Source organism: Erithacus rubecula (assembly GCF_903797595.1).
Source record: "Erithacus rubecula genome assembly, chromosome: 8".
Taxonomy (NCBI): Eukaryota; Metazoa; Chordata; class Aves; order Passeriformes; family Muscicapidae; genus Erithacus; species Erithacus rubecula.
This window is the reverse complement of record NC_136659.1, coordinates 2,999,338-3,013,981: the sequence shown is the minus strand read 5'-3', so window position 1 is coordinate 3,013,981 and position 14,644 is coordinate 2,999,338. Positions and strand designations below refer to the sequence as shown.

General features: G+C 46.1%; 1 protein-coding gene across 5 annotated transcripts in view; it reads right to left on the bottom strand.

Moving 5' to 3' along the window:
- Positions 1-14,389, bottom strand: part of FN1 (fibronectin 1) — a 53,040-nt gene extending 38,651 nt beyond the window's left edge. For 3 of the 5 annotated variants that reach the window (XM_079311106.1, XM_079311103.1, XM_079311105.1), the window contains exons 1-11: positions 14,169-14,388; positions 13,908-14,036; positions 12,317-12,454; positions 9,703-9,834; positions 9,473-9,610; positions 7,045-7,203; positions 5,467-5,667; positions 4,860-5,039; positions 3,240-3,416; positions 2,477-2,629; positions 569-697 (exon numbers count right to left, since the gene is read on the bottom strand). In XM_079311106.1, coding sequence (XP_079167232.1) covers positions 569-697; positions 2,477-2,629; positions 3,240-3,416; positions 4,860-5,039; positions 5,467-5,667; positions 7,045-7,203; positions 9,473-9,610; positions 9,703-9,834; positions 12,317-12,454; positions 13,908-14,036; positions 14,169-14,325 — 1,693 coding nt within the window. In that variant the 5' untranslated portion in view covers positions 14,326-14,388. Of the gene's footprint in view, positions 1-568; positions 698-2,476; positions 2,630-3,239; positions 3,417-4,859; positions 5,040-5,466; positions 5,668-7,044; positions 7,204-9,472; positions 9,611-9,702; positions 9,835-12,316; positions 12,455-13,907; positions 14,037-14,168 lie in introns of all 5 variants that reach the window. The other 2 variants (XM_079311104.1, XM_079311107.1) reach the window with 2 other exon arrangements.
- Between the last annotated feature and the right edge of the window lie 255 nt (positions 14,390-14,644).

Here is a 14,644-nt window from a genome sequence, read left to right as displayed (position 1 = left end):
ACCTCCAGAGCACTATTAACTCGTGTTCTCATCCTGAGTTTTCTCTCTTTGCTAGAACAAAGCGCAGCCAAAAAATCAATTCAGTCCGAGGTAAGTTAATATATGCTGGTGCTCCTTCCTCAGTTCAGGGGGAAAAGTCCACAAGATTTTAGGATAGAGAAAGGCAAGAAAACTGATCCTTGCCTCAGTGCCCAGCTGCATGTTTTAATCAGTGTTCAGGCTGAGAGCTCTGCTAAGCTGACAGCTCAGGCACCAGAATCCAGCCAAATCACCACAGCCTGGGGCTAACTGCCCTGCTACCATAACCTGTTAGATTTTACAACATATGCATGCCACAGCCATGTCTCTTCTGTGGCAGGTGTAATAGCCCAAGCATATGTCCTTAGATTAACAAATACCCTTTCACTTACCCTCCAGCAATTGCAGTACTACCTTTTGCTTTTGTACAATTCAAGACAGAAGGTAGACAAAGACTGTGCCCAAACTCCCACACCAGTTTCTCCACACCACAGCCAGCTTGTACAGAGCCACAAAGGGTGTTTGGCAAGAAAGGACAGTGGTGACTCACCAACAGGATCACACTTCCATCTGCCCCGGCCCTGGCCGAAGCAGGTGCAGTTCAGCATGTGCCCCTCGTCGTGGCGCTTGTGGAAGGTCTGGTTCACGTCATAGGTGATGCCATCCACAATGCACTGGTCTGGGGAGAGAGCAGAGCTTATCAGCAATAGGTCTAGGCATTAAGACAACCCTTCTGCCTGGAACACCATTCCCTCTGCTTGATCAGACAGACTAATCATGACCAGCTCCATCCAAGCCAGAAAGGAACCCTCCTGCAATCTGTGACCCTCACCCCTGGTCCTGAGTTCATCTATCAGCACTGTACAAATAAGCAACACTTGCAGAAAAGAGATCTGTAGGACACAATGCAGGTACAGAACTGCCTTGCTGTTCCTTCAGATACCACGTATGAACAGAAATCCATACCACCACACTGACTCTCCAACCATCTCCTCTGAGGAACATCTCAGCTGAAACTCCTCAGCCTCAAATCACTGCAACCATACAAGGAGAAAAGGACTGCTCCAAATTTATAAAGATAAAATAAAAAAGGACAGCCATCCTCATGATGTTATTCTGGGTATTTCTGCCATCCTCTGTAGCAATCTGAAGGCACAGGCAGATCTCTCACACACAAGATGCTGCTGGTGCCTACCAGTCTACTCATCCCTAATAACACAGTAACCAGACCCCATGCTTTAGCACAATGGTATCACTCTGTTAGGTTCAATGTCCATCTGGGATCTGGCCCAGAATTCCTAAAGCCAGTCTAATCACAGCAAGGAGCATAAAGACAAAACAAACATGAAAACAAGCCCAGAAGCAAGTTGTTTTGTTAAGTGGGACCCAAGAGACCCAAGTTCAGGTCCAGAGTCAATCCTGGACCAGCTGTCCTTGGGGAAGTGAGTCCATGATTCCCATGATTTCATTCCCCCTATTTTCCCACACCATGGGCACAGCATCAGGGTAAACCAAGGAACATTCAGACTCTCCTGCAGGCACCAAAGTCTGGTTGCTGTGTTTAAACAGCTCTACTCAGATAACCTTTGCCTTTTGGAAAAGCAAAGTACCTCTACCCTCTCATCATCAAGAAAGACCACGTCAGCTCCAGAATGGAACTGCAGAGAACTAGCTGTGTAAGTGGAAACAGGACTTCGCAGACCAGAACTTTGAGCAGTGCCTTTCACACTGTTCTGAAGGGAACACATTTAAAAAAAAAAAACCCTTCCAAAGCCCTTGAGTGAGCCTTTCCCTATAAATTATATCCCATTTCAGCAGTGGTGTTAAAGAGTCCTTTCTTGGCCTCTTGACAGCAACCCCCCTGCCTTTTCCAGACATGAAGCCAATGCCGTGAGCTAGCTGTAGGATGATCAAATGTCTGTGCTTTTAAGTCTTCTTTTTTTGGTATTGCTTAAGTACTTCTCCACTTGGATCACTTAACAAATGAATAAATAAATAAGAGTAATCTCCATGCTTTCCTGCCAGCTTTTCATATAGATTAGCCAGCAAAAGGCTAATCCAGCACAGAGGATTTCAAAATTTCACTGCAGAACAATAAAACAGAGCAGCTCTGCTTTCAAACTTCAGCCTAGTCTGGAGTTTTGTCTGTTCTTGATGTGAGGAGGTGCCTATACTGAGCTCTCTGTAAAGACACAGTGATGCCAATTCCTAAATGTAGACAAAAAGAGGGAGGGATGCTGTGATGAAGATAATCAAGGTTTGCTTCTGCAAGGCTGGAATGCACATTTCCAGCACATATACAAGACAAGAACTTCACAGCTCCTCTAATCCCCTTCCCACCCCAAAGAGTAAGCTGCAGTTCTCGAGTGTGGGCTCAAGCCCACAATGACAAAAGGATACCAATTTCTCCCACCTCCCACTTACACTGAAGGGGTGATATCAACATGAAAATCAGTACCTCTGAGCTGTGAATAGGCAATGCAGGTCCATTCTCCACGGCCATTGCCCACACAAGTGCATCTCATCATGTGGCCCATGTCATGCTGCTTATCCCACTGGTCCCCAACACGGTACATGACACCATCATTGGTTGTGCAGATTTCCTCATGGGCTGGGTGAGAAGAAAGCAAGAAGATATTTATTCAGCCAGAATTTACAAGATCTTGAGGACTGAGACCATCTGCAATGCCCCTCCATACAAGGCAGTGTTTTCTGCATCTTAACATGGAAATTTTAGGCACACGCTCAAATTCAGGTTCTCTGGCAGATCTACACCAGTTTGCACCAGCTGAAGAGCATGCCTACCACTGGCTTGCAGCAAAGATATAATGAAAATTGCCTTCTCCTGGCACTGCCTGAACCTCTGCTAGAGGTGGTCAGTGGAGAGACAGAAGGGAAGCAGAAGGGAAGCAGAAGGGAAGCAGAAGGGAAGCAGAAGGGAAGCAGAAGGGAAGCAGAAGGGAAGCAGAAGGGAAGCAGAAGGGAAGCAGAAGGGAAGCAGAAGGGAAGCAGAAGGGAAGCAGAAGGGAAGCAGAAGGGAAGCAGAAGGGAAACAGAAGGGAAAGAGAACAATACTTCAGATTTGCCTTAAAGGGCTTTGGGCTGAGACGCAGCTCTTTGGAAGTCACCAGGATCTGACCAAGGACAGAGAGGGCTTCATTTTCCAGCTCAAAGAGCCACATAGAGGTGCTCCCTAAGCCCTTTATGGCTCTCAGCCTTACCAGCCATGGGGCAGAACCCAAACTTCTGGTCAGCATCGTAGTTCTCAGTGGTCCCACACCACTTCATGTTGTCCCTCCGTCCCTCAGAAGTACAGTCGGTGTAGTTGCGGTTGTTGTACAGGAAGGGGAAGTGGCACAGAGCACCATTGGAATTACCACCACGTGTCTGGACCAAAACTGTACAAAAAAATGAAAAGAGCAGATGTAAATGCAGCCTGCAGTCTCTCTTAGTATGCATGGAAGAGCTTGGAAAACAAACCACTAGCACTACTTTTTCCCATGTGTGCCCTGTATATAATCCACAGGCCTCTTTCCTTGGCTTTAATTAATTCAGACATGGAAACATAAGCTTTGCACAAGGTCAGTTCAGTTCAAGCTTTGCTCTGGAATGAGCTGCAGAGCCAGCCATGGGAATTCCCAGGAAGCAAGGAAAACCAAAGTTTACTGTGTTTTGGAGGTAGCTTTGTAGATCCCTTCTCCCAAAGCCTAGGGAACAAAATTAACTCACAGCTGTCAGCATACCTGTATTATCTCACTGAAGCTGTTTCCCAGTGGTGCCCTTCAGCTCTGAGGGAAACCTTCACCCTCAGGGAAGGGTTGCAGTTCAGTTATGTGCAACAGGACAAGCCAAAACCTCACTGCAGGCTGGAAGCTTCATGTTTTGCAAGCAGCAGTGGAAAGAGGGCTGTAATCTACCTGAACTAATCACCTCTTGAGCAACTCTGCTTTACAAATACTGGAGAACAAGAAGACATTTACTGAGATTTTTCTGTATCACATTTCTCTTATCCACAGTGTATAACAAGCAGCCTCTCTAAAACATGACTGTGTGCATGGATAGGGACAGCATTTTGGTGGTTTTTTAAAAAGAAAGTATTATATGCCCTGCAGAGAAAGGCTTGACTTTTACGGGGGGAAAAAAACCAACCAAAGTAGAACTGAATTTTTAAATAAGTGTCTATGCAGTAGAAGAAACAGCATTTTCAGGTGGGAACATGAAATATTCTTTCCAAGGTCAGATCCCAAGAAGCTGCTCCATGGATGTCTGACAGACATTCCAGAAAGTGCAACCACACAGGTAGGTAGATCTGTGCTGTGAAGGGAACAGTGACCATCCAAAGACAAGAGGGAATGCTGCTGCCTTAGTCATGCCCCAGCTCTCGAGCAGTGACCACAAATCACAAGAAGATCACTGCTATATATGGCAGCCTGGCTAGATAGCCAGGATAGAGGGAGTGACAGGACTGCACAGACTGTACTCCATGGATATCCTCCTCTTTGCAGCCTAATATGGGCATTGTTTGAAGCAATTCACCCGAGCAAAGCCAAAGATAAGCATCCTTTGGGCAAAAGCTCCACCATGAGCTTTGGTACTCCCATTCCAAGGTCAGCTCAGAGGACAGAGAACAGGACTCAAAAGGTGATCTGCAGCACCCTCCGAAGACGCCAAGAGCATTCAAGTGCTCTGTCATCAGGCAGCCCTCCATTCACTGCCCTGCTGCCCTGAGTCCTTCCAGACTGCTGGAATTGCCCAGGCAGCCTGTTCCTGTGACCTCTGCTCCTCCCTCTATCCCTACAGCAGGGCCACATGCAGGTGAAGACCCTCTGAGAGGAACTCACCGTTCTGCTCGGTACAGAAGGAGTATCTCTTGTCCTGCTCGAAGTTGGAAGTGGTGCTGCACCAGAAGTGCCCATCTGTGCGGCCTTCAGTGGTGCAGGAATAGAAAGTCCTTCCATCATAGGTGAAAGGCAGCACACAGGGCTCTCCATCAGAATTGCCACCATACGTTCTGGTCACGGCTTCAAAAAGAACATCACAGCATTAGACTGCAGTTGGAAGCAATCCCCAAATCTCAGGGCTCCAAAACAGCAACCAAGTCACTGGCTGCTGGGAACCCACTGACTGCCATGGAACCAGGCCAACACACAGCTCCACAGCTGTGGCATTCTTTTACATTCTTTTCCAAACATATATTATTGTAGCTCCATTTGAATAAAGTTATTAATGCTGCTCCCCAAGGGCTCTGTTTCCCCTCAGCAGGTTATATATAGCTCACTGAGAAATGTTCCTGCCCTAAAACAACCAAACCATTTCTTCCCCACTTGTACCCTTCTCCACCAGAGGAGATTTCTGACACACACACTAAGGGTTCTACTCGGAAATTAAGCCACAGGACAGTCCTGGAGACCTCACTGGAGTGAGCAAGCACTACCCCCCAACTCATACCTATCTCCTGGCAGCTGACTCCGTTGCCCAGGCAGGTGCAGAGCATTTGCTGGCTGCCCTGTGTCTTGAGCCACTGCATGCCCACGGAGTAGACGACGCCGTTGTCCGTGATGCACTGGCCGTAGGGCTGGGGCTGGGGCTGCTGGGGCTGGGGCTGGTACAGTGCTGTCTGCACGTTGGTGATGCTGGGGGAGCCAGAGCCTGCAGCACAACACAAGGGACATGTGAAAGCTCAGCAGCAGGAGGCTGCCATTAAATGTTGAGATAATAAAAACCTCAAGCACTCCATCAGATGGAAGGCACGACACTCTTTAAGCTTCCTGAGACGTGGCTTAATTATTCCACTTGGCAAATTTCAAAATTAGAAGAATGGTTTCCCCCTTCTGCTAATGACAGCCTCTGGTTTCCAACCCTGTGGAGTGGCTTGAAAAACTGTTTTCCATACAAACCATTTAGAAAACAAATTTTTTTGAAAAAAATAAAATTACTTGAAGGAAATATCAAATAGAAAAATCAAGATCAGTGTCCAGAGAATAAAAGTTACCAAGAAAGTAGAGAGATAAGGCAGAAAGGATTAATTTTTAATTTTTCATTGGAAAACAAGAAAAATATACTTTAAATGTATTCTTTTACTCAAAATATTTTTAAATTTTGAATCAGTTTTTGGCACATTATCATTTGGAATAATACTGAGAGACAAGGAATCTTGTTGTTGTCTACATCATATAAATTTTTGCTATATTTTTCCCACAGGACGCTCCACAAATTCAGCTCTTCTAAAATAGGGGAAGTAATAATGGAAACAAAATACTGGCACTCTTGAAGTGTTACACATTTTGAAGTTCTTCTGAGATTTTTAAGTCAATCTGATGGTACCAAAGAGTTAAAGATCATTTACCAAGAAAATTTAGTGCAGGCACTGCAGGGAAACAGAAGTTCTACATTGCACTCACTGATAAGAAACCTAGATCCTTAAAATGACAACAAAAAGAATTTAGGAGCTGAGGATTTAAACCTTAGGCACAAAAAATATGCTACCTGTAAACGAGGCAATATTTCATACCAAAATTACAAGCTATCTCATGTACATGTATTAAACAGCATTGTATACATTCCTTGACATTTTTGGGTTTTTTAAGCTCAGCCATTAGTAGGTGTATTTATCATGTCAAAGAAACCAGATGGTCTCAGTGGGGTTTAAATAAAGGACATTTCAAGAAAGCTACCCTGAGGCGAATACATAAAGTTCAAACATTAACTCAGAGTGCCATGCTCCCAAGGCAAAGACAGTTCCTGTGGATGCAGGGCCCTGGATGTGATTTACTGCCCTGGGATTGTGCAGGCAATCCCATCTGCATGTGCCCCATTGGTGCATGGAAACAAGGTACCAATTAATCTTATCTCCACACACACAAACAGGGAGCATCTTCTGAACTCTGACCCTCTTTGCTGATCTTTCCCAGACAAGACTGAAATTCTTGAATTAGGATGGAACAACCCAACTTCAAGTCCTAACCTGTCAAAACGTGGCATTCCTCCTCTCCTCCCCTTTGTTGCATGCCATGATGTCCCCCTTACCAGTGCTGGTGGTGTGCAGGGATGTGTGTCTCTCACATTTCCACTCTCCTCTGCCATTCCCAGTGCAGACACACTGCAGCAAGTTCCCACGGTTATCCTTCTTGCTCCAGTTGTCCCCAATCCTGTAGGAAGTCTTGGTGTCGTGGTCATTGCAGCGATCTGTGGGAGGAATGTGACTCTCAGCTGGGCCTGCACTGGGCACTTCACAGCATTCCACCACCAGTTCTATCAAACAAGCTCATCCTTTAAAGCCTGGACTAAATGCCCACCTTATTCTCTGAAGCTCACTGTTGCTAAACTGAGAGCATCCCAAAATCCTGGTGCTTTAGCCTAAGGGAAGATTTCCATTCATTTCCAGAACTGTGCTTTCACTTTGCAGCCATTGTCAAAATTAACTACTTTTTTTAAAGCCATCCTAAACCAGTTTTGTCTAGCACACACCTTTAAAGCTAAACTTGCTTTAATGACTTTTTTTTTTTCTTTTAAGAAAAAAAAAACAGGAGTCTTTGCAGCTTGGCCATTTCATACTATATACAGGGCACAGTTCAAGTTCAGGGCTCTTCTCATCTGTTGCCCTGTTTCAGGGCAACACATAATCCCATTTCTTCCAAAAGACACCTGCATGAAGCTGCAGTGAAGTTAATACAAGTTGCTCAAGTAATACCAGGAGTACCAGACTTCCTAAATCTCTTTAATAACCCACAGCCCCCAGTGAATTGAGCAAATGGGTTCAAAGGACAGCACAACAAACTACTTTTGTCTGGATGCCAGATCCACATGGATTAACTAGTTCTTCTTCCATTACAACATTTTACCTTCTTATTCAAGGGAAACTCGATACAGTGGCTCAAATATAATCACAGATCAATGAACGTGGATTTATGAAGAACTGTGGAAGGACATATGCATTAAGCCAGATTGTCACTGAGAGAGCACATGGGACAGAATGTGAATGTAGAAAACATGTTACTGATTCACACTGCTAGAAGGGCCAGAAATTGAGCATTTGCCAGAAGTATGGTAAATTGGTGAGGTATTCATCATGCAATTTTGCAAATGGGAAAAAAACGTGTCTTATGGACACTCTTCTCAATGAAAAGCTGAAATGTCATTGAAGCAAGCAGCTGTGATTCTGGAAAATGCTGGCCATAAAAGATCTCCAATAGCAGCACACACTTGAAGTGTAATGCCATTTTGTGGACTAAAGATATTATTTTATAAACAAAAATTTGAATTTCTCTATTCAAATGTAATAGGAAAACAAAATGAAAAATGAACAGGTCCTTATATTGCATGATACAACAGCACAGACCAGAGTTATGGAAAGAAAGCTACTGCCAAATACATTTTATTAGCAATAATAAGTCCTCCAAAATTCAAAAACAACACATTCTGTTTTATTCATTCCCATTTGACAGCTAATGATTTTTTCCCATATGTCTTTAACAGACTTAATATTGTCAAGGCTGGGTTGATTTTTATATCTGATTTCTTGACCAGGTCTCTCCAGATTTTACATTTTAATCTCAACCCTCCTTAGTGTCTTATTTTTTACAGGTCTGCTGTTTATATCAGCAAAAATCCATTACTTGTGTGCCCCAAGGCAACTGAATATGAGGCAATTGAAAGGCCTCAGAAGAGTTTCTCAAACCTTGCATAACCAAGGTGTAAGGTACAAAGTTAAATTTTCTTGAGGCAACTGGTGTAAAGCTGAGACAGAAGTAAGCACTGTGGTGGAGCTAACAGGACTGCAACAGAAGATCAATAAACAAGCAAGATTTTGGGTTCTAAAAGTCCTGTTTGCTCTGCAAACACAAATAAAATGGAGTATTTACGGTAATGTGCCTCAGTGATGCAAAAACCTTTTGAAAAAATCACCTGTGCTGCTGGAGTGAGAAATGGGGTGGGAAAGTGGGATGGTAGAGCAGGCAGAACAAACCCTGGTTCAGCTAACACATGAATTAAACAGTAATAGAGAGAAAGAGGTAAGGAAATATTTTAATCTTGCAGATCCTGCTGTTGGAAAGGGTATTTAACTTAAAAACCACTCGATTGTCCCTCAGAAGGCTCCCTGAAAGCACAGAAATGGACATCCTGGACTAAACCCTTTGCCATTTCACGGGCCAAGCGACTTCCCTGACTTCTGGGAGATGCCTGGCTGTGGCTCAGCTGACATACAGACTCCTTAAACCTTTCTCTCCCTGTGAGATTAAATCCCCCAGTAATCCAGCTGATTATGTCCAGTTCTGGGGAGTGTTCCTAGATGGTGGCTAGGGCACCACACAGGCCTCACTCCCCTCTTCCGCTTCCCGCCATTTCTCAGGGGATGGCCAGCCCTCACAAACTACTGTTATCACAGCGGGCAGGAGGATGAAGAAATAAACAAAATAAAAAAGATAGATAAAGCAGAGCAGCTGCTGGTACTTACTTCTGGAGGTGCAGGTGATGCGGCCGCTGCCCTCACCCAGGCAGGTGCAGTCCACCATCATCCAGCCCTGGTACGGCTTCTCCCAGGTCTCTCCCACCACGTAGGAGGTGCCGGCCGTGTTGTCGTAGCATCGCTCGGCTGTGAGGGGAAAGCGCATCAGAGCCCACCCAGGCAGGGCAGACAAAGCAGACAGGGCCCACAGGAAGGAGGAGGAAGGAGCAGCCACTCACCCACAGGCTTGCAGGTCCACTCGCCCTTGCCATTGCCCAGGCACACGCACTCCAGCATGTACCCGCCCGTCTCGTGCGGCCGGCGCCACGTGTCGCCGATCTTGTAGGACTGGCCACCCTCATGGCAGCGATCTGCGGTGAGAGACCGGAGCCCAGGTGAGGGACGCAGCAGGACAGCGTGGTGGGGACAAGGTAAGGGCCATGTGGCCGTGGGTGATCTGGGGTGAGGGGCAGCAAGGAGGAGGAGGGACATTGAGGAGAATGAGGGGGGGACATCAGCCCGCAAAATGGCTCCCAATGCTTTGTGTTGGAGTCATGAGCCAGGGGTCTCTCTAAATTCTTCAGAGAGAAATCAGAGTGCAGGCATTGAATTAAAGCCTTTGGATGGACTGAAGTACATTAAACCACTCGCACACAAAGTAGACATTTAAGTAAGTTAGTAAGTTTTAGGGTGAGTTCTAATGCATTTAGTAAGTGAAAGGCTTCAAATGCCAGAGTAGCAGAGCGAGTTCTACTGAAGGTGGAAACATACTGGTATCTTCAGTAGAGACTCCAGGCCCACAGTTGTAGACAGGACTTAAACATAATAGAGTTATAGTAAGAATATTGCTTACATGTTTTAGATAGAACAAGATAGATTGTATGAGTAGTTTATACATAACCTAGCATGCTAAGAAACTAGAATTCTAATAGGTTAAGGAGTGGTAGTCTAAAGTTGCATATTAGCTTGTTGGAAAAATCCTATGTAAGAGTCTGTATTGGAGAGTGTTGGTGCTTCCAGCCACTTGCTTTTAGCCATTCGCTTGTTGCCACTGCATTTGCCATTGCTGTCTGCTTGCCTTTTGAGACTGATGTGCTTTGTAATAAGACATGCTTTGTAAAAAATAACCTTTTTAACTATTAGCTGCTTTGCTTATTTAAAATAACCCAATGTAGTAGGAGCCTAAGAGCTCTGGAGTTGGTGCCTAGAGCACTGCAGGTCTGAGAACCTCACAGCTTTGCCCTTTTCTGTTGGGCATTTTCTGTACTTCCAAGGCCCTGTCCTCTTCCCTCAGCTAATTTCATGTTCCAAACCACAGCCAAAGCCTGGCTGGTGAAAAGGGAATGGCAGGGAGCCATGAGGAACTGTTTCTCCCTCATACCCTGCTCTCAGGCTGAGGGCTGGTGAGAGAGGGTTCGCCTCCATCTTCCTTGAGGCAACGCCACTTTTGGGCTTCTCTGCAGCCATTCATGAGGGACACAGTGGCCAGGACAGCACATGGAGGATAAGGAGGTGCTTGGTGTGACAGCTCAGTGGGAAACCACACCTGTTTTGGTGTTTGAAAAGCCTGCCCTGGACCATCAGTGCCCCACAGCTCTGAGGCGGCCCAGGCTGAGGGAGGGCAGCACGCTGCAGGGCAGCTGCAAGCAGAGGGTTTGTTTCTTTGGAAGAATCCAAGAAAATAAAAAGAAAGAAAAAAAACACCCACATCCCAGCATTTATTAAGAGCCAGTAAAACGTTTTGTGGGCTCATTTATGAAAGTAGGGAAGCTGGGAGCTCTGAAGATTGATTCAAAGCCAGTTGCAGTCAGTGAGGCTCTCCAGTGAGCTCTAAACCAGGCTGATGATGAGGAAACAAGGCTGCTCTTACACTCGCAATTTCCTTACTGACTCTTTTTCTTACAACACTTATCATCCCTGCCCAATAAAATGCCATTAAATTCAGAAGGGCTCCAGCTACACTTGTTAGATTTAATGCATTATTTTTTTCCCATGTTACAATGATGGCTGGTTTCCGAATCCTCTGTGGCAACACCACTAGGATCCGTATGTGTCTCTTAAACAAGAAACTCGATACTTTTAACAGCAAGACTTTTCTCAAAAGGTACCTCAGAGACTTTGAAATCTCAGTCCAAAAATCCTGACACACAGCAATCTTCCCTCTGTACTCACAGAAAGTCCAATTATGAACTAAAGGGAAATTGTGAACAATTCAGTGACTCAATAAGGAAAGGATTTCCAGACAGATATGTGAAAGGGGAGCTGGGGAAAAAGGACCAAGGGAAGAGAGGGAAGAGTAAGAGGAAAGTATTGGTCAGGCTAGTGAAAAAGGAGCTGCAGAAACATGTTAAGCTGCTGTCTGGATATCAAATACCAGTTCCCTTACAGACAAGTGTTCAGTGACATTTTTGAAGGATGAAGGACTGTCTCTCAGGTGGCATTCATTTATTATCATTTATTCTGAGTAGTCCTATTAATGCTGATGGTGTTATTTTAATCCACCAGCCACAGAGCAGACTTTTTTCCCCAGTCAAAAAATTACTTTTATAATTGCACCTGTGAAGATGTAACACACTGCTACATAATAAATTACTAGCCTGCATGGCTGGACATTAACAGTAACTTTTGGCCTATGCTTTCCCACATAGCACTTGATCTCTTAAATAAAAGAGGAGTTTGGTTGTTTAAATGTAGGTAGATGGGGCAAGGACTTTTAATTTCAAAGTTTTACCGAGCTTTGGATTAAACCCCATGCAACTGTAGCTAACATGCAGTGGGAATATTGTGTAAATTGCTCTGGAAAATATGACAGTAAGGAACAATAGCTCTAGGAATAGGCTCTCAGTTACATACTGGCAATGGTGCAGCTGATTCTCCCACGTCCAGCTCCAATGCAAGTACAGTCCCAGATCATGGAGTCCTTGGGGCGCTCATAGGTCTCCCCAACTCGGTACGTGGATCCAGTGTATTTGTCAAAGCAGGTCTCTTCAGCTACGAGGGAGAAATAAAAATTTAAATTATCACCTTCATGTAATCACACCAGTAAGATGTTCAGTCAACAGAAACGCATTCCTTGCTTCTTAACACAGGCACTCCTTTTTTTCCTGGGGAAAAATGCCTATCAGATGCCTCTTTCCTCATGGGACAAAACAGCAGAGGAAGTTGGGTGAAATTTTACCCCCTCAAAGCCCCCATGATGCTCAATAACCTCTTCTTCCCTCCCTCAGGGAACCAAAAGTTGCACATGGCAGGCATGATTGAAAGCATCAATCCCAGCTGTTTGAAGAGGGGAGGGAGCAAACAACCCCTGGAAACTGTGTGCCTTGTCATGCTAATCCTCCTTGCTCTGACTTAGCAAAAATTGAGTAGATTAACCCCAAATTCTGCAGCAGTCCCACCAAAGTCAACAGCAAAGTTCACTACTTGTGTATTGCTCACAGTCATGCATAGGTTAGTGATTACAGAACATCAGTGCTGCCACCACACTCAAGATGTGAGGCAGAACAACTTTCCTCACTTCTGGGCAGATAAAGTTCACTGTGTCACAAGGAAAACTTCCCACTGGACTTTCAAAACTGTAAAACCTGGCAATCTCTGCAAGGGAAGGAAAAGTAGATTGAACCCTCTTTTTTATGGAGTAAGGGGACTGAGTACTCTTTAAAATACTCCAGCCATGAGGCAGGCAGCACAAACCTTGCAGAACAGATGGCTGAGATGCTCACAGCTGTCCTACATGAGCACTGTCAGCCAAGAACCAGTTTTTCATCTCTTCTATCTCCAGAGCAACATAAAGGAATTATGGCAAACCAGTGACTTCAGACCAATAAATACAGATAGAGTGCATCTGATAAACTGAACTATATCAAGTCCTGGAGAGTGCATCCTCCAGCAGACCTTGCATTTAAACTTCTTTCTGTTCCCTAAGCTTTTTCTGCACAGACTAAACAATCTCATTTTACACTCAATTATAGAAAGCTCACAGCACGGCCGGGAGGCTGTGCAAAGTTGTAAGTTGAAATATTTTTAAACAAGCTGACGACACTGCACAGCTATGAAAAGTTGGGGTGAAGCAATCAAACAGAGCAGAGCCAGAGCTGCAAAGTGACTCCAGATTTGAACTTCCCCGTGCGAGTCCAGGAGTCAGTTCAGTTCATTATAAAGAAGAGGCTGGCTCCAAAATTAATGTTTAGATCCAATTCTCCAGAGAGATGAGTGATGTTTGGCTCAGGGTTCTGGTGGCAGGCCCATCACTAATGAAAAGCATTTCTTAAAATCCCAAGCCAGATCTTCAGTGTAATTGAATGTAGATCCCATTACTGACCCTAAGCACCAAACTCCAGCGGAAAACCTGGGCTGCCAGCCCTAACTCGCACAAGGCTTGGCTTACTCGGCACCAAAAGCCGCGCTGGGGTCTCGACGCAGACAAAAGGGACCACCAACTTACGTTCGGGCTTGCTCTCGCAGTTGAACCCTCGGCTCCCACCGTAGCAGGTACAGACCAGAGTGTTGCCCAGGTAAGTGCGCTCCCACTGCTGGTTTATCTGGTAGTACCGTCCATTGTCATAGCAGGTCTCTGGGGGGAGAGGAGAGGATGCAGAAGGGGAAGAGAACGCGAAGCTGGGCAGCTGGGAGGGAAGGGGCACAGCCGAGGGGCGGCTCGGGGGTCACACGGAGCCCAGCCCGGCGCCCAGCCCGCGGTACTCACGCTTTCCCTGCGCGGCGCTGCCCTGCGGCAGCGAGGTGGTCTGGATCTGCGCCTGCCGCCGGCTCTTGCCGCCGGCCCCGCGGCGCTGTCCCCCCGCCGCCGCCGCCCCCAGGCAGAGGGCGAGCAGCGCCAGCCGCCACACGCTGCGGCCCGGCATCCTGGCACGGCTGGGCACGGCTCGGCTCGGCTCGGCACGGACAGCCCGTCGGACGGCCCGGCGCCGCTCCCCGCGCTATATAGCGCGGGCTGGGCGGGGGGAGGCGGCCGCCGCCGCCCCAGCGCCCATTGGCCTCGCCGCCGCCGGGGGCCGGGCGGGGGCCGCCGCCGCCCTCCGGCCCCCCTTCGGCACAGCGGCCGTGCCATTTTGTACAACATCTGGCTGAACAAAATGGCTTTTTTTGAGGGGAGAGGCAAACTTTTCTTTTTTTCTTTTTTCTTTTTTTTTTTTTTTTTTTTTTTTTTTCTTTTTTTTTTCT